A 23,203-nucleotide genomic window follows, 5' to 3' on the forward strand; every position below is an offset into this window, starting at 1 on the left:
CGTCCTCGCTCCGCGCTGACGTCACGAGGTAGCGTCGGCGTCTTCTCACGTGACTCTCCTGGTGCTGGGGGAGGGGCGAGGGTTAGAAGGATTGGTTTTATTTACTTTTCCCCCCTGGGTCCGCTGAGGTGCCTGACGCATGCGCACGGTCCGCTTCGCCCGCCGCTCCTTGGGTTACACAAGTTCTGAGGTGAGGCTGGCCGTTGGAGCCACCAACCCAGATTCAAGTATCTGGGAAGGGCTTCGTCGGTCCTATTATTATTATTATTATTATTATTATTATTATTATTATTATTATTATTATTATTATTATTATTACGGTCCTTCCCAGGCCCTGCAGGGAAGAGGCGCCGCTGCTCAGGGAGGGGTTGCTGCGCCCTTTCGGACGTTTGTGGAGCGCCTGGGAAGCGGTCGCGGAAGGAATCCTCTCTGAGGTGCGTGTAAAGGAGCGAGCGAGGGAGCAACCTGTGCTGGGTCGCTTGTGGGAATTGCGGCCCGATGAGGCGCCTCGAAGTGGAATGGTGGAAATGGGAACCCAGGTGGGGGAGGGGGGACTTGGGTCATGCCATTCATTTGATGTTTTCTAGCATTTGGATCCTGCCCGTTTGCTCCCCATCCCACCCACCCCAGAAAAAGGTCATTTTTCTCGGGCTCAAAAAGTGGAAGGGAGGCGGGCGAAGCGCAAGTTCTTAAACCGAACAGGTAACAGTGATGCCTGCAAAGTTTCCAGAATATATAATGAAAGTCGGATCTCATCTAACATGTTTGCATTGCTCAGGGATACTGTACTTCACACACACGTGTTACTGTAGCCGAGATGATTTTCCAGTTTAAATTAGCAGCGATCCCTAGGTTGGTGTTTGTTTTGACCAGTGTTTATTTTCTTGGGGTTACTCAAGGGTATGCAGTATCTGCACCTCACCCCCCCCCCAATGTTAAATGTGTGGCACTCACAGTAACAACTTAATGGTGAGTACCTGCACCTTTTTAATACGAAAAGCGCTGGCTTTGTCCCTTCTTAAGAAGACTGAGAAATATCCTTGACTTGCTTTAAAACACACACACACACACACACACACACAGTTTGGATAAAGTGTGAGGGTTTGTTTGAAGATGGTATACCTGCTTTGAGCTCTCTATCTAGAATGAAAGTCTGATTGAGGTCTGAAAAGTTTACCCTGTGGGGTAAACTTTGGCGGATGAACGTAGGTTCTGCACTGGGTGTGGCTCCTATGCTAAGATGTCAGTGGAGAACTAAAGGCTATGATGTCTGTTTCATGTTTTCTTTGCAGAGATCACCATGTCTCTTTAGGTATTGTCACGGAAAATCTCTTTGCATGGCGCAATATACTGGTGCTGCACTAGTCTTTCCTGCTGTATTGTGTATATTTAAAAAGAATAATATGAGTTATTCTCCACCCTGCACCCCTAGGTCCTAGAATGGGTAACATTTAAAATACAGCATTAAAAACTTTGTTTAAAAAAAAAATTACAACCAAATATGCAAATTGTGAAGGACAGTTAAGTGTCAGACACTTTAAGCTGTGGCCAAATATCCTGTATTTTTATCTTGTGAATGATCCTGAGAGCTTCAGATGAAGGATGGTATTTACATTTAATTAATAATAATAATAAATAGAACTCCCCAAGTCTTTGGTAATATGTGCCTTCCCTTAATATGCTTTACATTTCTGCTATGAGAAACACTAGCATCAGTGTAGCTGTGGCAAACAATTGCCACACAAAGTGGCAACTGTATATGATTATCATGTGTAATTCCCTACACATTTGGGGAGCATATGCCCATGGAAGCCTGAGGATAAGTATAGCAAATCATTCACACCTTGAGCATATGCTTGCATTGAAATGGATGAGCATGTAGTTATCGCGTGACAACTAGCATATAGATGAAAAATGTAAGAGCTCTGCTGGATGAAACAGAAGCATCAGCTAGTCCAGCATCCTTTGACCCAGACAAAAGCTTCTAGGAGGTCCACAAGTAGAGACTGTAGAAGGTAAAATCTTCCAAGTAACCACTGGCTGTGTTCAGACTTAATGCAAAATTAAGCTCTGCTCAGTGCTTACCGTATTTTTCGCTCCATAAGACACACTTTTTCCTTCCTAAAAATTAAGGGGAAATGTCTGTGTGTCTTATGGAGCGAATGCATGGTCCCTGGAGCCGAATTGCCTAGGGGCCAAAAGCAGATCGTGCTCTTTTTTTTACAAGGAGAGAAGGGGGTGTTTAAAGGAAGCCGCTGAACAGCTGTTCAGCAAGTGATCAGGAGAGAGATAAGGCTCCCTTTCCAGCCCTGCCCTGTTGCCCAGGCCTCCATTGTTGAATGCAGAGGGAGGCTGTTTGTTTCCCCAGCGACATGTGACTGGCTGATTAGATTATCTGTCTGGAAACTGTAGAAATGGCTGTAGGACTAGAAGCTGCAGAACTGTGAGTTGAACCCCATAAAAACAGGGCTTTTCCTCTTTGAAAAAGAAGCTGCACCACTTTCAGCTGATCCTCAAAAAAGCATGGCTTTTCCCTTTGCAAAAAAAGCTGCACCACTTTCAGCTGATCCTCAAAAAACAGGGCTTTTCCCCTTTCCTCCTCTAAAAATTAGGTGCTTCTTATGTTCAGGTGCATCTTGTGGAGCGAAAAAGATGGTAGCTTAGTAACTATCTCCATAGTTCCTCAGCCTCTTGAGGTATAGTTTCCATCACTGAGATGGAGCATTGTGGGTTTGACAGTTGTCTATGAATTCAGACATAACAGCAAACCATAGCACAGCTCCTAGTTTGTTGGCCCTCAAACAGTGGTTTGTGACCTCTATTCTCTTGTAGTTCCATTTTCTAGACAAAAGTGATGGTGTGTGTGTTTACTGAATTTGTTTATTTAGGAAACAATTGCTTATGCACAAGTAATAATAGTATTGTTTGGAGTACACTGTGCCCTAGCATCCACCAGGTCCTGTTTTCTGAGCATCCTTGAGACATCTAGTTGGTTTCAAAGGAATTCTGGTTCAACTCAGCATGGTTGTGTTTATGTTCGTATTGTAAATAAGGGTGCCATTAGTATCTGGAATGGACTGGACTCCCAAGTTCTGATTCAGTTGTTCAGGTCTACTAGACTTCTTGACTTTAGAAAATAAATTGTGTGGGTTGGCAGATACCAGTAATCTAAACACATAAGTCTTCCAAGTGTTCCTAAAGTTCCATGAACCAGGATGTTGTTTTTTCTCACCAGATTGCAGCTTTACTAAAATGAAATATTACAGAGCCTTTAGCATGAGCAGTACATGTGTTCTTTCTTGTTTCATTATACAGGGGGAAAGAAGAGATCTGAGATAACAAGGTCCCTACTTAAAAAACTTTAAAAAGCTCAACAAAATTAAATTTTGAATGAATGGCCCTCTTTGATATGAAATGCAATTTTCTAATATTTCAACCCCTCCCCTCTTTTACATTTAGCATAAGCTGTACTATTTCCTATTTTGCTAAAAGCACATGCTCAACTTTAAATCTGCTGTAAAGGTAAGGGGCACATTGACATTTGCTAGCAAGTCAATGGAAACATCAAAGAATCTTAAGCACCTTAAGGACAAATGACTTTATTGTGGCATAAACTTTCATGGGCTGGAGCCTCCACCATTGTGGTTGTTACTGGCACCAAGTCAATACATATCTGTTTACCCAGGCATTTTAAATGGCTCTGACTGCCTCCCTTGCTTTTATAGTTATTGTTGCCTCTCAGTTTTATGGTTAGTAACAATGTGTGATGTTTTATAACATTGTGTTGGTTGTTGTTGTGGATTGCCTTGAAATCCATCAAGCTGAAGGGCTGTTTAAATTTTGTAAAAAAAAAAAAATCATTATCCTGACAGTCAAAAAAATGTTTGTCTCAACTTTAGTTCAGTCCTACTATGTCTAAAAGAGCTTGAATGCATGGTTTAGCGTGGCCCATTATACAGTCTGAGAATCCTTGGAATGACAAACTATTTAAAAAAGAGGCTTTTGGCCTACACCCAGAAGTGTGATTTATCACATCACTCTTTGACAGTGTTGCTGTGAAGTAACAGAGTTTAGGTAACTTTATGTGTCTACTCTACAGTATAAGATAAGTGTCTTAAATATATTGATGCAATTGTATATACACTTACCTGGAAATGCCACATTGAAGTCAGTGGGACTTACGTCTGAGTAGTACCTGCAGACTGCACTGCTGTGTCATCAACTTTTGTAAACTAGAGCTCATTTCACCGAATGCATGATGTTTTATCCTTGGTTGGTAGGTGTATATGCACATGTACAGCTGATTGGTAAACCTATTGAGCAAGTTAAATGTGTGCACTTACCTAGTTATTATTTTTGCTGTGTGAGTGTGACTGCAACCCATCTTGCACTTGCATTTTTTATGTACAGGGTAGTTTATCTGTGAATGATTAAGCTGCTGGTTAGGGATTTATGCTGCTTAGTTCTGCTATTGACTTGCCAGCAGAGAAACCTTTCTCTTTTCTGCTCTGGAAGGTGCATGTCTACCCAAGATACCCATATTCATGATTTATTGATTTATTGAATGACTGTTGGGCCACAATCCTGCTTCAGTGGGCTGTGCTTAAATCTGTGTTGGATTCGGACCGTGAGCTGTTAAAATGACCCCAATGTTAACTATACTTGTTGCTTGCTTCCCATCCAGTGAGGCAGATGGCAGCGCAATGTGTAACAAAGGTGGAGCTAACCATCTCTTGTAGCAACCTCCTGGATAAAGATGTTGGCTCCAAGTCAGATCCATTGTGTGTGCTGCTTCAGCATACAAGTGGACAACAGTGGTATGAGGTACAGTATGTTGATACTTAATTAAATATTTCCAATAAAGTTTCTTTTCTGGCTACTAGCTTTTTGTTTTAATTTGGTCTTTAGAAACATCAAATTATGAGATATAAAAGTGAGTTTTATTTCTTTGAAACATCATGTGATTGAACCCCCCCCCAATGTTTTATACACAGGTTGATCGCACAGAAAGAATCAATAACTGTTTGGACCCCAAGTTTTCCAAGAGATTCCTAATTGATTACTATTTTGAGCTGGTGCAGAAACTCAAATTTGGGATTTTTGACATTGACAATAAAACTGTTGAGCTGAGTGATGATGACTTCTTAGGAGAATTTGAATGCACACTGGGGCAGGTAGGTGTAAATAAGTCATGGATATTCTCTCACTTTCAGAGAGTTTTATTGGTTGCTTCATTTACAGTTCATTTGGTTCTGTCCTGGGAAATGCCATTTGACCTGAAACCTCATTCATGCTGGTATTGTTCCTTCACCTAGCAAAACCAGGAAAAGGTCAAAGCCAGAACAATAGCTTGTTGCAAGTTCTCATTTTGTAAGTTCTGATTTTCAGTAAGAATTGAAATAGTAAATTGTCTTCCTTTTATAGGCAGTTTATCTAATGTTATGTCAAATGCTATTGTTACAAGAACTAATCTCTGTGGTTTATCATTCCTTGTTGCCTCATTCCTACGGATAAACTGATTCCCTGAACATAAAATCAGATTTGTGTAAACCAGTTTCCTGTTGCAGGTAAATTGGGAAACCAGTCAGATTCTGGCTACTTAACCAATTAATCCTCCATTTTCTAGTTACAATGTAACTGGTAACTGGTTTAAACAAACCATGATAGAAGTAACAAAGGGGAGGGGACTATGTGATCAATTTGGGCTGGAAGTATCTTAAGAGTCCATATGTATAAAATTATTACATGTGCAAAAGCAGTAACAATTTTTTTTTTTGTTAAAAATAAACCCTGTTTCCTTATGCTGTACCTTGATTGCTGAGATCTTTTGATGGGGCACCTTTGGTGGTTGCCTGACGTTCAGCTGGCCTTTACCAGGGGCTAAACCTTTAGCTCAGGCATAGGCAAACTCGGCCCTCCCATGATCCTTAGTTAACAGGACCAGTTGGTCGGGGATGATCAGAATTGTAGTCCCAAAACATCTGGAGGGCTGAGTTTGCCTATGCCTGCTTTAGTTTGACAAGCCCTGCCCTGTGAAGTCCTTCTCAACAGAGGTTCAAAATGAGCCATTCCTACTTGTTTTTAAATGTCTTCTATTCTTAGTATTGAGACAGGCTTTTTAACCCTGAGACTCTTCACCAACGAGATCTTAATAATGTGTTTTGTGTTTTTATTGAAATACTGTGCTTTTAGTTTATATTATGCCTTTTGATATTTTATATGAACTTGTGGTTTATAAAAAATATGTAAAAATAAAAATTAATGCATGGGTTGATGCCAATTCTCAGTTAAATAAACCATAGCATATTACAGTGGTGCCCCGCTAGACGAATGCCTCACTAGACGAAAAACTCGCTAGACGAAGGCATTCGTCTAGCGGAAGGCTGCCCCGCTAGACGAAAAAGTCTATGGGGCTGCCTCGCAAGACGAAAAATTTTCGTCTTTTTTTTTTCTTTTCGTTTTGCGGAGCGCGGCTGTCATTGCCGATCCGCAAGACGAAAAACCCGCTAGACGAAAATTTTCGCAGAACGAATTATTTTCGTCTAGTGCGGCACCACTGTACTCATATAATTGCATCTGAAGTGGCCTGTTGTGTTACTGTTTTTTTTCTAGTCATCTGCTAACAGCTTTGAATAGGTCACCATTTATGGAATTCTGTAGACAAGGTAAATTCTTAATCTGTCAAGTTTCTGGATATTTCTGTATTTTTACAGATTGTTTCTAGCAAAACGCTCACCCGGCCACTACTGTTGAAAAATGGCAGACCTGCAGGAAAAGGAAAAATAACGGTATGAAAACACAATTGGTTTTTCCCCCCTTCTGGTATTTCTCTGTGGACAAAGATTTTGATGACCCAAGGAAACATGAATTTAGTCAAAACAAAATTTTAATGTGCTGAAATTCTGTGAAAATTAATGAGATGCAGGTTGGGATCCTATGCACTTTCTAGGAAATAAGTGATTGATTAAGACCTGTTTTAATTGTTTTAGTTTTTTCTGGATTGTTTATACATTTTTCACTTTAATTTTCATTGCCGGAAGGCAGGGGCTAGTTTTAATTTACAAACCAATTACATGCCTAGTTCTGCATCTTTCAGATTTTGTATCTCAAACAGCAGCCTCACATGCCACCTGGAGAAATTAAAGCTGACTGGAATTTTTCAAAGCAGGTTGTTCATGGCATTGTGAGTCTGTTGTTGCCAACCCTTTAATGTTCTACAATGGGAGAAAGGAGCATCTTTTTATTGCTGTAAAACTGTATTCTTTTTTATAGCTGTGAACATGTTCTTACTGCTTTTGAAAATAAAAGAAATATAATAGAAATATAAATTTTACTTCTCACAAAAAAACACTCCATTTGTCATACGTTTCATTCTACTGTCCATAAAAGAACTCTGACATACAGTACTTTAGAATGCAGTATCTTATCATGGTGAATGTTGTCTTTGTGTGCTTACTTAGATTACTGCTGAAGAAGTAAAGGATAATCGGGTAGTCATGTTTGAAGTTGAAGCAAGGAAACTGGACAACAAGGTACTTCAATGTTGCAATTCTATACACGTTTATCTGGGGCTAAATCATATTCAGCAATGGGCAAAATCCAACTTTGTCCTCCTACCAAGTGGAATTGACTTGTTTGTGCAACAGGATTTGCTGTTTCTTTCCTTTTTCCTGCAACCCCTGAGCACCCCCCAAAACCTGCTCTGGATGGTTTCATGACCCTGGAGAGCAGATTATGGGGAGGGACTGCAGGGGAGAGGAAAGGGATGTTGGATGTTGCCCCGTGGGATTGACTTGTATGCAGACAATCATAGGATTTTGCTCAAAGTGTGTGTTTCTTTAATTTACAGCTAAGAAAGAAGTTTTTAGTTTTATGCTGTAACTCTTGAGAAATGTATGGAAATATTAAAAGATGACCTTTGGATTTGGGCAATTTTGTAGTGATACGGAATGTCAGGGCTGGTCGATTCCTCTTCACATTACCACACAAACGTCTCTTGGTCTTTTATAATTTTTATTAAGAATTCACAAACAGTATTAATAAATAGTTCTTAACTTCAACTATCACTCCACAGAGTCATTCAGTTCAGATACCTTCTGAGCTCTGCTTCTCCCCTGACCAGCAACTCTCAAAAGGCTTTTCCCGCTCTTTTTCTAACCTCCTCCTCGTGAGGACTGGCTTGTACCTCCCCTCCCCCGAGTTGGCGTCATCACTTAACCCTTGCCTCTGTGAACATTCTAACTCTACTCTGACACGGAATACCTTAAAAAGTTTAATCTGTTGAACAAATGAATCCAGTGGTTCCCTTATGTGCTCTGCTTTAATGAGTCCCCTTTGTGAAAACTACTGCAGCTTAAACTGGCAGGCTATATTTTCATGAGCACTCCCAATCAGAATTGTAAAGCTGGATGCAACTGGCTTTGTAGGCCTGGTCTTAGTTGGCTTGTGGAAACTGTAACCTACTGGCTCACAAGTCAGGGCAAAATGGTTTCCATGCAAACAGAATTAAAATAGAGTGTGTGAGGAAGGGAAGAAGGAGCACACAAGCATGCTACATCATGATTCAGCTGTGCATGTGAGCCAACTCAAAGAGGGGATTTCAGTTTGTGCTGTTGTGCTGTGGTATCTGGCTTGAACTTCATAAAAACTGAAATATACTTTCAGATCTGGGGATGAAGCACTTGCATTTTATGTGGTTCCCATTGATATTTAAATAAACAACTTTGCATTTAGTCCACTTTGTCATAGATTGCTGAACTTTCTGGTCTTTGGCAGTATGCTAGCAAGATGAAGCCACAAATTTCTAAACAGTGTGTTTCATAGTTTTTTACATCGAACGAATAGTTTGCAGCACTCGACACCTGAAAAAAATATAACCGAAATATTTGTGCAGTTAATGAAGTTAATACACCATACACACAGCTTTGCTATATATGGCTTCATTTTGCTGTTCCACGCTTATATTTCCTGACTTGTATTACTTAATGCTTTTGCTTCTCTCCTTGTTGCGATTTCTGGTGATTATGGCTATTGTTGTTAAAAGAGAGAGAGAGAGAACTTCTCCAGAAATATTTAACCACTACCATTGTTCTGATTGGAGTTGTAAAGATTTGCATTCACTGAATTTTCCAAGGAAGGATTAATAATCTGAATGCAACCATGCATGTATGTGCAGCACTGGTGGAAAAGAGGAGGAAGTGAACTGCATGTTTGTACTTGGCATATAGGTGGTGTCTGTTTTGAACAGGAAGTAATGTAGTGTAAGGTTTATTTAAAGGACTTTCGCCCCATTGTTTAGCTGAAAACACTCCAAAGCAGCTTATGAATATTAGTAATAAAATAGTCCAGGCTCTCAGTTTTACAATCTAAAAGTCATGACACACAAGGAAAAAGGGAGGAAGAAAAAACAACTTGTGGCATCAGTTCTGAAAGTTACTGTTCTTATAATGACCAGCCAGGATGGCAGCAGTTCAGTTAGCTTAATGGAATGGTTTCTGTTAGGTGACAATTGAGGGCAGGGCCAGGGGCAGGTGCACTCTCTACAAAACCAATGGAATTAGCCTTGCTTTTCTTCTTTCTGCTCTGCAGCCTGATGTTTGTAAAAAAAACAACAACCCCATTCTCTAAAGACAATTTTGAAGCAACAGCCTATGTTTTAATTGCAGGATTTCTTTGGAAAATCTGATCCTTATTTGGAGTTCCACAAGCAGACTTCTGAAGGAAACTGGGTGATGGTGCACAGAACAGAAGTAAGGTGGTTCTCATTCTTTTACAAAGTGGCCTGATTTGATTCATTGCCTATTTTAATAGCTTTAGTTCTGTTTTTGTGAGGTACTACTGGTTTCTATTACTATAGCACTTTCAGAAGAAATTTGAAAGCTACTGTATCAGGCAGCATCCTATCCTACTGTGATGTGTATGGGAAGCTCCAAGGATAGGATTAGCGATAGTTGTTGGAACAGCCAAAGTTATAAAAAGGTTGTTAATGCAAAAAACAACAACAACCCACAACCTTAATAATATTTTAACCATTATTATTTTGTATTTATTTAGGTTATTAAGAATAACTTGAATCCCGTCTGGAGGCCATTTAAAATCTCTCTCAACTCTTTGTGTTACGGAGATATGGATAAAACAATCAAGGTAATGTATAAAGGATGAGGAGGTAGAATGAGTATTTAAAACTAAACGTGAGCCTGGTTCACATGACATACTAAGCCCAAACATTGTTTATTCTTGGCTACAGTCCATGGTTAGTGAGGAGACTGCTTAAACTCAAGTCCTGGTTCAGATAACATGCCAAGTCTAAGCTCGCCTTAGCTCAGTTGCAGCAAAAAAAGTTTGGAGAGGAGCAGAGCAGCTATGAGCATTCTTGCTAAGTTAATATTTGTCTTAGCATGTCATGTGAACAGACTCAAAAACAAATTTTTTAAAATCTATTAAGGGCCGGGTTCACCTACCCAGTCCCTCTAGTGGAAGATAGCCCAGGGACTTCTGATAGAACAACAGGGCCTTTCCCACCCTCTCTTCTTTATCTGTGCCCCTGGACTTCTCACAAATCTGCTCTGGAGGGTCAGGAAAACCCCCCAGAACAGGATGCAGGGAGAGGAAAGGGAAAACCATTCTATCAGGAAAGCAGAATACTTGCGCTCATAGAATGATTCCCTAAGTGCCATGTTGAATTCCACCCTCAGTATTTACAATTACATTTTTTGTGGGTTATATGGGCTACAAGTGAGCTGTTGGTGTTGAATAGGATAAGCAATATGTATGATCCTTTTCTGAAAGTTTAGAGGTTTGTTGGCAGTAGCAGAAATAGCAGCTACTGGGTGTTTGAATACCGTGATGTGGAGAGAGCTGTTAAATGGGACTTCCTTTTTTTGGATTTATACACATTGTATAAACTTGACATGCTTCTCTAAAGAACAAATATCTTACTGGACTACAGAATTCTATAGAATGGGTGTGGCGCCTGTAAAGTAAATTGTTTAACTAAGGTTTAAGAAGCATTCTCAAAGCTGTGTTTTACCCAGCATTCATAGCTTCATGAAATCTAGTGTTAGCGCTGTGCTTGTAATCCAGAAATTGCCTAATAATACTTGAAGCTGTAGTTTGTCCTTGTTTGTTTCCTTTTGCCTTTATTATGATAATCTTTTCCTCTCTTTAACTTGAATTGATGAAGGGTATTTTCTTCAGCTCATTAATGCTCATTTCATCATGACTTAGTAGCTGGCCCCACAGCAATTCTGTAGAGTCACCAGATCTCAAGCCCTGCTGGTCTTGTAAAAGATGTGCATGTCTGGAGTGTAGCTCCACTTTGTCTCCTGCCCCACCCTCATCCTGCCCTCCACTTGCCATCCTGGGTGCATATCAGGGACATAGGAAGACTTTGGATCCCAAGCCACCCACAGAACTCCCTTTTAATTCACCTTATCTGCCACCATCAGTCTTTTCCACGTCAGCTTGCAAAGTTAGACTTTTGGTCTCTATACCTATAGAGAGGGTGATCTGCAACACCGACTGGCCTCTTGGACCTCTCCCCCCCCCCCACCGCTCCAGTCATAGGATTGCCCCCTTCATTCATATGATAAAAATTGCTAGTTTGTTTCTGTACGTTTCTATATGTAATGATTATGTTTTGTATTCTGTAGCAAAGTAAATTTCAATCCTTGCTGGTTTATTTTTGCCCCTTCATGAGCTGAAATGCAGTTTTCTAATAAACTGTTTTAACTTTTTTGGTGCAAACGGAATACAGAAAAACCTCATATGCATGCCGGTGTGTGCCATTGTAATCAAAATCTGGCCTGCCATGTTACATCTTCCTGAGGAATTAGAAAAAGGTGAAATAGAGTCTTGCAACCTTATGAAAAGCAGTTTAAAATGAAACTACTTTGCTGTAATGAATAAGGGAAAATATTTTATACTGTAATGACTGATTAAACAATGCTTTAATACTTTATGCACACAGTGTCTTATGTAACTGGCTATTTCATTGTAGTAAGTAAAATCATTTTTCAAGCTCTACCCATCACAAATGCCTTTCTCTATGTTAAAATGGCTGTTTGTGTATTCAGTTATAATACACAAACAACTTGCTTTGATATCTCATTACGTTTTTCCCCAAAGTGTGTGTGTTGAAGTGAGTCATTGAAGGCTTCTTTTACTAGGAGCAGGCATGTAGTCATTCATTTGATCTGTTGTGAGTGGGAAATGTGAATATCTCACAAAAACAAGAGCAAGCTTGAGAAGGCTGCATCAACTGTTAGTATATTGGGTTAAACATCAACTTCTTAATAAGATGAAATATAGCTATAGTAATGCAAAATTTGGCAGTGTTCTTAAGAGCTCATACTAAAAGATACATTTTTGGTCTTATTCCTTACCCTTGAATTCAGCTTTACTCTAATTCTGTGTGCTGTCATTACATGAAAATCTGTTTCCACAAATTCTCCTTGGTCATAGTAGTGTTTGCATGCTTTTTGCACTGATGGAGAGTGCATGTGCATGTGTGTTAACCTAATATGGTGGTGCTCTTGCCATACTTGAGTAGGAGTGGCAGTGGGCCCAAGGAACATCAGTGTGAGGTATATTTAAAAGTAACTATAATTGTTTAAAATAAATGTGAAATATGCATTGTACACATAAGTGACATTTGAATTTGGAGCCATAAAACAATTACTACGCATGCTTCGTATTTTCAGGGAAACTACAGTTTTGGCTCTGTAAGTCACTGTTGCTGCATTTTAGTCTTGCCTCCCTAATTATCTTGGGACTGATATTCAGAAGTGGCAAAAGCCTGAAGCACACGATTTCTTCTCTTTTGCTCTGTTAAATTACATGGTGTCAGTGCTGTAACCACAACATACTGGGTTAACAAAAAATGCTTCCTTTGTAGGTTGAGTGCTATGATTATGACAGTGATGGGTCCCATGACCTTATAGGGACCTTTCAGACCACACTATCAAAACTGAAGGAAGCATCACGACATTCACCAGTAAGTTCTTTTACTTTCCCCCCTACCTCACTGGTAGCCTTAGGCAATCCACTTTATCTTCTATACAGGCCCTTCCTTATTTCTTACAGAGTTTTTATGCCTGGCCTTCCTTCAGATCAGAGTATTAAATGGATTACAGCACAACATACAGCTTTAATAATAATACTATAAAATAGAACACAGACTCCTACAACTTGTAAAAACAACAACACTAGGTCTCAACTCCAATCTGTACCATCAGGTTTCACAGTCCTACCTGCTACATGAGGTGGTGGGACCATGAACAAGGAGACTCTTCAGCTGATCTTAAGGTTTAGGGTGGCAGGTATTGGGAAAGGTGTTCCATAAAGTTTTTGTGCTCCTGGTTTAGTGTTTCATTGTAGTGCCTTCAGAATCATAGTTGTATATGGTTGTATCTGATAACAACCAGGCTGCAGCAGTTGCAGCTTCTGAACAACTTTTAAGGGAAGCTGCAAATCCACATTGCAGGAGTCAATATGGTAGATTAAGAGTGTGCATAACCCAAGGTCAGGCTATCTTCTGCATTATTTCTGAGAGCACATGAAGTGCTTTGGGGAATTGGCAGATATCTCTGTACAAAATGAAGAATTATCTAAGGTTTCTACTACTAATACATATGCTCTGTGCTTAATTTTTTAACTAATGTGATACTGAACTGCAGTTACCATTGTTTCTTATGATGAGCAAACTCTCCCAGGGTGCGTTGTCTTCTGACTAACTTTTTCTTGTGTTTATGAAGAATTATAAGCATGTAGATTTCTCTACACTAACTTGTCTTGCTGACATATTGATTGGGTTTGGTATTTAGTAGTACATGCACAGCTCCCTTCCCCTCTCCTTTAGCACAGCTTTAGGGAAGGAAACACAAGTTTTGGTTTGTTTTGAACTAACCACATAGTTGTTATTAATGTCTGAACCTGAACGAACTATAGATCAACTATGTTTTGAAGTTGACTTGTTTTCCTAAAGCATACTTAAGAATAAACATGGGTTGACACAGCAACAAACTGACTGGTAGACAAAAAGCTTCTGCTTACTTCCTTGCAGTTGTGCGGGAGAGAAAGTGGGGAGCTCACTTCTTTTTGTAACACTAAGCCATTCCTTGCTGCAAATAGACCAAATCTAGAAGTGGCAGAATGTAAATATTGCTAAAGGGTCCCAGACTACTTCAAGTTCTGTAAACTTGAAGTATGCTTAGGATATCAATCTTAATATGTGCAATTTTTGCCCTGCTGCTGATTTGTAGGCTGAATTTGAATGCATCAACGAGAAGAAGAGGCAAAAGAAGAAAAGCTACAGAAATTCAGGCATTGTGAGCGTTAAACATTGTGAGGTCAGCATCAAATGTTTTCTCATTCAATTGTTAAGTTTACAGCAGTAATAATCACATTTGACATTGTATCATCCCAGCAGACAAGAATCTTCAGTGTGTGAAATACTTTTATTGCATTGTGTTTTGTATTGTGAACAACTGTGGTATCATTTAGATGAAGAGCTGTGTATATATATTTTAAAATGAAACCACTTGAGAAGTGTTTCTCAGCATGCTCACCCAAAAGCACACAGCTACTTCCTTTGGTTTGCTCAGTACTGGGCCAGTATCATATGCCCACCTGTTTCCTCCCTCTTCACTCAATCAAGAAATACAAGCTCTGAGTCCACTGTATGTGTGATTATACACTCTATGTAATGCTCTGTAATGCTGAACTAAGATTCTTTAAAAGCAAAACTAAGCTCTGCAGAACTGGTCTTGGCCATGCAGTAGGAGAAGATGAGAGTGGAGAGTTAGTTTTCTCAGTGCTTAATTCAGACTCATTGAAGCTCATCTGCATAGCACTGAATCATGATCTAGCAGTATATGGAAACACAACCTGAGTGTGCGGAGGTGGACAGACCATTATGTCCTGTGTTGTCAGGATTTTTTCATGCATGATGCTGCATCTGCAGTAGACTTCTATTAAACTGTAGTTGTCTGTCTCAATCATCTTGCTTGTATATTAAGTCCATCTCTTCATTAACATTATTGGCATTTCTGCCATCATTGCGGATCTTTCTCTCTCTTCTCTGCCCCCCCCACGCCAAGTTGAAAACCCATGCTGATGGCTAAAGGACTCAGCATTGACTGTAGGGGTGGCACTGTGTTCTGAAACTAGCCAATAGGTTCATGAGTGTATCACTGAGCACTTTGATGTTGTTGTTTTTTTGCAGATTATAATGGAGTGTACTTTCCTTGACTACATCATGGGAGGGTGCCAGCTGAATTTTACTGTAAGTAAGCTGTAGCTCAGCTCTTTTAAGTGAAGAAAGGGGACCAAATCCACTTGAGAATAATCGTGTGGGGTTGTCACACCAGAACCAAAGTCTGGACTATAATAAAGATCCTAACCAGAACTAGCTGTGATTTGAACCGTTGGCCTTAAAGCTACTAAGCACTGTGGGTGAAGAAGCATATAGAACGTGCATGCTGTGGAATATGTTGGTGCTTCCCTCCTAATGGGGAAGGGAAGTTGAGGTATGGCTTGCAGTCAAGGAGGATCTGTACTTTAGAAAAGTAAAAAAAGAATACCTGATTTGTGTGAAAACTGTTGGTTAGGATCAGGAGTTCCCACAGGAGCAGGAGTTAGAGCAGGAGTGGGCAACTCTAGATCCTTATTTAGTATGGCTTTTAAAATTCTGCCATCCTTTAAAAAGCTCAGAACACAGAATACACAGCTCTCATCCCCACATTTCTATTTTATTATCACAACAACTTTGTGAGAAAGGTTAGTCTGATTTTCTAGGAAGGTGCTCCCAGTAATTCAAGTTTAGAAGAGTGGTTGGAGGGAAGACTTACTCAGTCAAATGAATAATTGAGATTTGTGCCCCTATAATCATGTTTCACCTAGCTTGGTCCATTCTATGCTTGTTTTGTTAGTTTAACACCAAAACTAAAACTTAAGTAAATTGCATGCTTCCTCAGCCTTGATGCCGCTTAGGTTCTCCCTGTCCAACCCAGTTTTTCAAGTTGTTGTTGTTAAGATTATGAATATTATTCTGCCCTTAACCCTGAGGTCCCAGGGCAGGTTACAGCAGTTTAAAATACAGCATTAAATAGAATTTAAAACAACTTAGGGTCAGAAAAACAGGGTGAGTCCTAAAAATACAGCAGTGCTAGTACAATTTTGAGCAGAAAGTAATATTCACATCAGTGTTGTCTGTACCTTTTGACAGGTTGGCATTGACTTTACTGGCTCGAATGGAGATCCTCGCTCTCCAGATTCCCTACATTACATCAGCCCTAATGGCGTGAATGAATACCTGAATGCCATTTGGTCTGTTGGGATGGTCATTCAAGACTACGATACGTAAGTTTCTCTGCTAGTCTTGTTCTCAAAATGCTTTTGTATATTAAAATTAAAGCACACACATTGAGAATCATGACATAACTCAGAACTTGTGAGATATATATATATATATACACACACACACACACATTAGCAGCCCCCCTCCCAAAAAAAATTTGCTAATTTTTCTCTCCAACTTGTCTAATCCAGAATGCTGGAGTTATGGTTTCTTTTTGTCCTGACTTTGTTGAGCATTGTAGATGTGTTAGAACAGAATGTGTGTCATTGATATATTCTCTTGGTGAAGGGAAGTGCAAATTTTGTCTAGACTTGGCAGTTTAGTTCTAGCATCTAATTAATTAGTATAATACTAGAGTAATTATGTTGACAATGTATGAAGATTGTACTACAGGTCCTGCTCTGAATGAATTTTGTTTTATTTTGCAGATAGTTGATGGTACTGTTTCCTCACATTTTACAAATCACCAGTGTAGCTGTCTGATTTAATTGGTTTTGTCGTTCAGCTCACCTAGAAAGCCTTTCCAGAGGGTCAGTGGATCCCTCCTGGAAAAAGGGGGTCTGCTGGGGAGAGATGGGGATGGGAAATTTTCCCTTAGTGAACTTTGTGTTCGTGGAAGTGGCTTTAGCATTTAATAGCACTGCAAGCAAGAGATTTATGCTTTTATTTTGTGAAAGAATGTAGAACAGTGACTTGTTTATAATGGTTTGCTCTAAATTGCTTTTATAGAGATAAGATGTTCCCAGCTTTTGGGTTTGGAGCTCAGATTCCTCCCTCTTACCAGGTAAGGTGAAACAAATTTGTAAAAAAAGCAAACAAAATAAACTGCCTGATTAGAAATGGACCTATAAAATAATTGGAACATCTTCCATATATTCACAGGTGTCACATGAGTTTCCATTAAACTTTAACCCATCAAACCCATTCTGCAGCGGTAAGTTTGAAAAAATTTAAGTTACGGATGTTAAAGAATGTCCTGGCATTTCTAGGTTTATTGTAGGTCATAGCAAGGTCACAATAGCTCAAGTTTGTAGGTTTTTGAACTAGCACCATTATTTTTGAAATTTGCTATATTTTTATAAGGCTGTCAGGGGACACACAATCATTAAATGCTAAAATACAATATCCTAAAATGACAATATCACAAGTAACAACTTGTGGCCTAAAAATTCCCAACAGAGAGAATAAAATCAGGTAACTAAAAGGTTACACAGTGCATAAACAGTGATTCATTAAAATTGTATAATTGAAAGAAATGTCAACTGGAAGAAATAAATCTGATCAAAGATGTCAGGTCTTAACCCAAAATGAAGATAGGGGAAGATATTATTTATTAAAATTGTTACATAAATGAGAGGCCTGGGTGGGTTACAATTTCTTCCCAAGTTTCATTCTGTCTAATTAGTACTTGTGGAAGAAAGAATTGAAATGAGAGTCTGTGTTTACTACCCACTGCAAGAACTTGGAAGTTAATAGTAATGATATTCTCTCTGTGCTGCTATGTTTGAGGCCATACTTGCTAATCTGAAAGGAACCTCCTCTAAGGGAGGTACTGTCAGTTTAGCCTCAAACACCCCAAAGTCTTAATTACTGTCCTGTAAACCTCAGCATCCCCCACCCCCTGCCCCATCACCACACTATTGGAATCTTAAGTTTTATATGCTATTCTGCTAGCTAGGCCAATTACCCTTACATGCCTGAGATAAGCAGCAGTATGGGGCTGTGAATCTGACAAATCCTTCCATAAGGGCACCCTTTTATTTATGTATCTATATATGCTTACTGAAGCTTCAGTACACTAGAGTGTCATTAAAGCTGTGGAAGAGATGCTAATATTGAAATGTAGTGAAGAATGTTTACTTAACTTCCCCAGGAATCCAAGGCATTGTGGATGCATACCGGGCCTGTCTTCCTCAAGTAAGATTGTATGGGCCCACCAACTTTTCTCCAATAATAAATCACATGGCTAGGTTTGCTGCTGCAGCTACACAGCAAAAAACAGCTTCTGTAAGTCCTTCGTAATTTCTAAATGGGCATGCTCTTACTCATCATTTATTGGAGGGCAATCCAACCCCGCTCCCCGGACATTGATGGTGGGGGAGATACCATGTAGGTGCCTATCTGCTCAGAGAGATGAGCACTACTAATGTGGAGGTGGGGAGGGCAGCAAGCAGAAAGCCCTGAAAAGGGGTGTTTGGGCTTTGGAGCTAGTGGGTACAAGGCCTGAGGATTCCCTGAGGGGCCGGACCCTTCATCCAGGGAGGGGAGGCTGTATTGCTGAGCCTGATGCCAAGTGTGGTGTTGGCAGCAAGAATCTACTTTTGCACTCCTGGATGAGAAGTACGGTTGGTGACAAGCACAAAATTGGCCATTTAACATGTGTGGACCCCTATGGAGGAAACGTAATTAAATGTTTCATTGTGGAACCGAAGCTTCAACTTTAAGAGAGCTTCAGTTGTAGGCAATGGTGGGGTCAGATAATTATCTCCTGAGAGTTGATACACTCATAGAATTGGCCTGGGATTGTGTAAGAACTGTTCCCCTGATGAAGACTTTGAGCCCTGAATGAATCTCATTCTGCACCAACCTTTTCCTTTGACAAAAGGGTGCCTCTATATCATTGCCACCTGCTACTGTATTTCAGGAGTTTATTTCTGTTCTCAGTTTTAACAAGGTGTCCATTTGTTCAACAGCAATATTTTGTGCTCCTGATCATCACTGATGGGGTGATAACTGACCTTGATGAGACCAGATCTGCCATTGTTAATGCAGCCAAGCTTCCCATGTCCATTATAATTGTTGGTGTCGGAGGAGCTGATTTCAGTGCCATGGAATTCCTTGACAGTGACAGTGGGGCTCTGAGGTCTCTTTCAGGAGAGACTGCTATTAGAGACATCGTTCAATTTGTGCCATTTCGACAGTTCCAGAATGTAAGTACTGTTTCTAATGACACCCTTAATGCTTGTTAGATTATAGGAGGATGATTCAGCTAAATCTTAGAGTTCTGATGTGACATCCAATAGCTTTGGCATTTTTGGCTTACAAAGTTAACAAAAGATCTGTGTGACTGCAGTTCAAGAAGAGCTATGGAAATTTCCCAGAAAGCCAGTTGCTGCTAGTCTAAATACATGTGAATACATATACACACACAAACAATTAGGGTCTGAAGCTTTGTGCATGATGAAATATAATGAGGAACGGGAAAGTAGAGGGTTTTTTATGACAGTGCTCTGGTAAAAAATGTCTACCATTTATAAACAAGTACAAAGTGCTCTGCTTGAGCATCTTGGACTGTGAGTTGGTTGAGAGGAAAAGAGGATGAGGAGGGAGAAGACGCTTCATGAACCAGTGTGATGGCAGCTTTACATGTTCCTTCTTAGTTGGGACTGTACTGAGAAATTTATCAATGACCATTTCCCCTGGCAGTGTAAAAGTGAAGAAACCTGACACCAGAGGGCCTCCTGGGATGTGCTGTGACCTTCAGCTGATGGTTTGATTCAGATGTTTAGGAGACACCCAACTGCTGTATGTAGCCTGCATATAAACCAGATTGTTGCAGGACTGGCTGTGCAGCCTAGCAAGCTTTGCATAAAGACTTGGGACTTTATGTATCTGTGGCCCTTCCTGCAAGCAAAATAATTGAAAAACAAAAACAGGATGAGGGATTGTAATTCTGGTCTCAGTGAATAATGGTTTGGTCTAAACATGATACTGTTAGCAACAGTGGCTGAGAATCTACCCTATTACAGAAGAATTGAGTCATTTGGCTAGTGCATTTCATGGATAAAAGAATATTGTGTCCCAAAAGGAAGGGTATTTTCCTTTTTTTAATGTAAGAAAGGCTCCTATTACAGTCAAATGATATGGAAGGCAAAGCTCATCAGTTACCCCAGAGTGAAATAAAAGGCATACATTTCCTCTTCCTATTCAGACACACAGTCTGTTGTGTAAATATCATTTCACTTATAGCAATTTTATTTGTAGAGTAAAATTGGAAAGCAAAAATGCCTTTGCTTTCCAGAGAGCCCTTTTCTAAAGACCTGTTTGTGTGTGAAATCTCATAATAGGTTTTCTGCACATTTTATGCTCCATTTCCACTCCCTGCTGAAAAGCTGAAATTAGGGCATCAATGTTCCTTACTTTTCATTATTTGTTTTGGCAAACTGCCGTAGGGCAAGGAAGGGGGGATCCCTTACATTCTAATACGCTGCCACTGTGGGTTGTACTTTAACTTGGTAGTTAATAGTTTGCCTTTATCACTCTGCATATAACAGGATTCACTTACTATAAACAGGCTCTGTTTTTCCTAGTATCTCATGCTTGGAACTTGAAATGTCCTTGGAGGAGGAGTTCAGGTTAAGTAATGCTTTAGGGAAAGGTTGGGGCTATATAGACGGGAAGAAATTACAGTCATTAACCAACCTCAGCAGCTTAATTTTTATGTCATGTTAACTGCCCTGGCTAGTGGCAGTTTTTTATGAGCATTACATAACAGTTATTCTCTCTGGATATTCTTATCTGAAGTTGATCTGGTAACCTCTTGTAGATTGTCTAAATTACATTAAGCCAGCCAGCTTTTATAGGTACGAGCTAGTCAAGTGGCTTAGTAAATGTTAATGAAATAATAAAATCCAGTGTGTCGCCCCATTAATGGTGGGACCAAATGGGCAAGTAAACTTTCGGCTGACATTGTGTGGTGTGTGTTCAAGGAAATGGCTTTAAGTTGATCTTCCCAAATCAGCAGGGACTAGATCGTGTGCTTTCTTTGCTTGACTTCTGGCGTTCACTCTGTTTCTCCTTTGAATAAGGCTCCCAAAGAAGCGCTTGCTCAGAGTGTCCTGGCAGAGGTGCCTCAGCAAGTGGTGAACTACTTCAGCACATTCAAGCTCCAGCCTCCAAACAACCCTGCAGCAAAGCAAGATGGGAGCTGAGCAGGTCACCCTGAGTATCCAGTTCCTTATGCGGGGAATGTCTTCACCACCTTCCTCTGCAGTGCCAACAGGCCAGGGTGGATGACACGACCTTTTGATACAGCACATAAAATGTATAAACTGTTTAAGATGCTCCTTTCTTTCTTTTTTTGTTCTGGGTCTCCAAAGATGCCATTTTGCTTTAACAGTCAATTGCAAGTGAGACTGAAAACTTTATTTAGACTTAACAAAACTCTCAAACTATGTACATCTTCAGGAAGAACATGGCAGTTTGCTTTTTTGCCATGCCATCACCCCTTTGGCTGCTTATAGTGCCCAGGACAAAACACAGTGTGCCTCCAGCTGCGGTTAGGTACAGGGCTTTAGTGCGCCTTTGAAAGCAGTGAGCTGTACCCATCTTGACTTCCTCCTTTAAGAGAGCCTTGGCTGCTTAAAGCTTGCATAAGCTTAATATAACATGTTCAACCATTTGCAGAGAAGCATCAAGACCGGGGCAGAGTGTAAAGGTCTGTCTTCACCCCCCCCACCCGCCCCCAATGACTAGTATGTTGTCTTTCTTGGCCATTTATGAACATTTGTATCATTATGAAACAGTGAAAAGTGAGTATAGAGTGGTACATTGAAATGAGCTATAGTAAGACTTTCAGATGTAAATCATGGTTATTTTTCAAATCAAGCATCTCATATTTATGCAATGTTGCCAACAGTTTGATATCTATGCAACACAGAGGATATAAATTTAACAAGGATTTCTTTGACTGTTTATCATATTACGAAGCTAGTTGACTTTTAGAGAATCTGGCTTGAAAGTAATAGCATGTGACTTGTGGACTAGGAAGCCCAGTATGTGCCAATGAGGAAGGACTCTTCCTTGATAGAGTATTTTTTATCAATTTTATAGCTGTCTACAGAGAGAGGTGTATATGCTACTGAACCTGTATTCTTTTTTCACTTTAATTTTTTATACTGTTTTGGTTTAGCTAGTTCTAGGATGCCTCTCATTTGTGCTAGAGCACAGTTGGCCCATAATGATTGAATTTGTGTTATTGTTTTTCCCTTTTGCACAAGAACTACCGGTAATTAGATTATTCTGTTCATTCTTCAGGGCCCACTGTTGCCTTTGGAGGATCCCTTCATTTTTTTACTAACTGCTAGAGTGAAATGGGTTGGACTGAGGGGTCTGAAAATGACTGTGAATTATGTAGTAAGAAAAAGTGTGGGTCTGATCCACATCCTGTAAATGATTGTTCAGGGTCTAGATGCACATTATTCCTCTGAGGCTGGAACCATATGCCTTCAGTCGCCATGCTTTGCCTTGTGGTCATGTTAAAAACTCAAGGGTGTCAAACATCATCAACCTGATGTTTATTATGTTCAATCAAATGTATCTACTCTGTGGATAATCAAAAGTAGTGGTGTATTTAGAATGATCAGCTGTTGCTCTGATTGAATGTTTTATTCTTATAGAGGATAGACTACGTTGAACTGTTCTCAGACCATTGATAACTTTTATTTTTGGTTATGTCGCTATTTGCAAGTTTTTATATGCATCATGGTTTCTCATTTACTGGATAGCAAAGCAAAACTGGATTCAGGGTGGTTTTGAAATTACTATTTAGTGGATTATAGCCAACCTTGTATTTGCCGTTTTTAAAGTCCAGAAGTTTTGAGGATCACAGAATTGAAATACAGTTGTTATTCTTTCTCTGTGTGAATCAAATGCCCACATAACTGCAGCAGTATTCTGTAGCAAAGTCTGAAAAAACCCCCATCCCTGTCTACTTTTGTTAATGGTCCACACATCTCATTTCAAAGTGAATGAGAAAACAGCATCTTATATGGGTGCTATTTCCCACAAGCATTCCAGTCCATTCAGTGTCTGTTCCGTACTGTGTATTTCTCATCTCATAACAGG

At 39.9% G+C, this 23,203-nt stretch overlaps 1 protein-coding gene across 3 annotated transcripts; it reads left to right on the forward strand.

Moving 5' to 3' along the window:
* Window positions 1–3: 3 nt before the first annotated feature.
* CPNE3 (copine 3) lies at window positions 4–21,695 on the forward strand. 3 transcript variants are annotated; one of them, XM_033155511.1, is made up of 16 exons: window positions 4–28; window positions 4,685–4,824; window positions 4,995–5,174; window positions 6,714–6,788; window positions 7,461–7,532; window positions 9,666–9,749; window positions 10,054–10,143; window positions 12,896–12,994; window positions 14,262–14,348; window positions 15,224–15,283; window positions 16,226–16,359; window positions 17,087–17,141; window positions 17,240–17,291; window positions 18,231–18,364; window positions 19,051–19,287; window positions 21,166–21,695. In XM_033155511.1, exons 2-16 carry the CDS (start codon window positions 4,693–4,695, stop codon window positions 21,286–21,288), a joined length of 1,614 nt encoding a protein of 537 aa, XP_033011402.1. In that variant the 5' UTR covers window positions 4–28; window positions 4,685–4,692; the 3' UTR covers window positions 21,289–21,695. The 3 variants fall into 3 exon arrangements, with proteins under 3 accessions (XP_033011402.1, XP_033011401.1, XP_033011400.1); XM_033155510.1 differs by lacking the exon at window positions 4–28 and adding an exon at window positions 114–190; XM_033155509.1 differs by lacking the exon at window positions 4–28 and adding an exon at window positions 336–434.
* The last annotated feature ends 1,508 nt before the right edge of the window (window positions 21,696–23,203 follow it).

Source organism: Lacerta agilis, chromosome 7, assembly GCF_009819535.1.
Source record: "Lacerta agilis isolate rLacAgi1 chromosome 7, rLacAgi1.pri, whole genome shotgun sequence".
Lineage (NCBI taxonomy): Eukaryota > Metazoa > Chordata > Lepidosauria > Squamata > Lacertidae > Lacerta > Lacerta agilis.

What these genes read in the sequence shown, in the direction of transcription:
- CPNE3 (XM_033155511.1), top strand. Translation starts at nt 4,693, where the DNA reads ATGGCAGCGCAATGTGTAACAAAGGTGGAGCTAACCATCTCTTGTAGC. An exon ending in TTGAATGCACACTGGGGCAG is followed by an intron (nt 5,175 to 6,713) that starts GTAGGTGTAAAT and finishes GTATTTTTACAG; the next exon opens with ATTGTTTCTAGCAAAACGCT. An exon ending in CACAGCAAAAAACAGCTTCT is followed by an intron (nt 18,365 to 19,050) that starts GTAAGTCCTTCG and finishes TTTGTTCAACAG; the next exon opens with CAATATTTTGTGCTCCTGAT.